This window comes from Penaeus monodon, chromosome 28, assembly GCF_015228065.2.
Source record: "Penaeus monodon isolate SGIC_2016 chromosome 28, NSTDA_Pmon_1, whole genome shotgun sequence".
Classification (NCBI taxonomy): Eukaryota; Metazoa; Arthropoda; class Malacostraca; order Decapoda; family Penaeidae; genus Penaeus; species Penaeus monodon.
The window spans coordinates 26,144,438-26,144,903 of NC_051413.1; the positions used below are offsets into that span (position 1 = coordinate 26,144,438).

The 466-nt window shown below is 41.0% G+C and overlaps 1 protein-coding gene across 1 annotated transcript in view; it reads right to left on the minus strand.

Annotated features, from left to right (window-relative positions):
* LOC119591125 (chondroitin sulfate N-acetylgalactosaminyltransferase 2-like) overlaps positions 1-466 on the minus strand; it is a gene marked incomplete in the record, with an annotated part of 15,310 nt that overhangs the window by 7,929 nt on the left and 6,915 nt on the right. The window contains 1 exon segment of the mRNA XM_037939838.1: positions 314-436. Coding sequence (XP_037795766.1) covers positions 314-436 — 123 coding nt within the window.

Here is a 466-nt window from a genome sequence, read left to right on the forward strand (position 1 = left end):
TCGAAAAATGAAGCTAAAAGTAAACCAACTAGCAAACACTCCCTAACTATTTGCATTCTGACTACTTTCTTAATTAAACTATACTATTTCATAAAAAAAAAAGATGAATACAGAAAAGAAAAGCATAATCTAATAAAATAGTTGAGCCAAAACCGAACCAGGAACTAGCCCGCAGTTACTAGTAATTTACAGTCTATGGCTATTTTCCCAATTAAAATATATCTGATGAAAACAATATATAAGAGAGAAAGAAACACTATCTCTAATCAAACATTTCTTGCACAGCCGAACTAGCAAACTAGCCCGCACTTACTAGCAGCTTGCAGTCTGGCTATCTCCTCCTTGAGCTGTGCTATCTGAAGGAGGAGCTGCCGTGTCTGTGCTCTCTGCTCCTCCTCCCTCCATGCCAGGTGTCGCTCGGGGCCGTCATCTTCACCTGAGACGGTGAGGGAGGTGATTAGTGCGG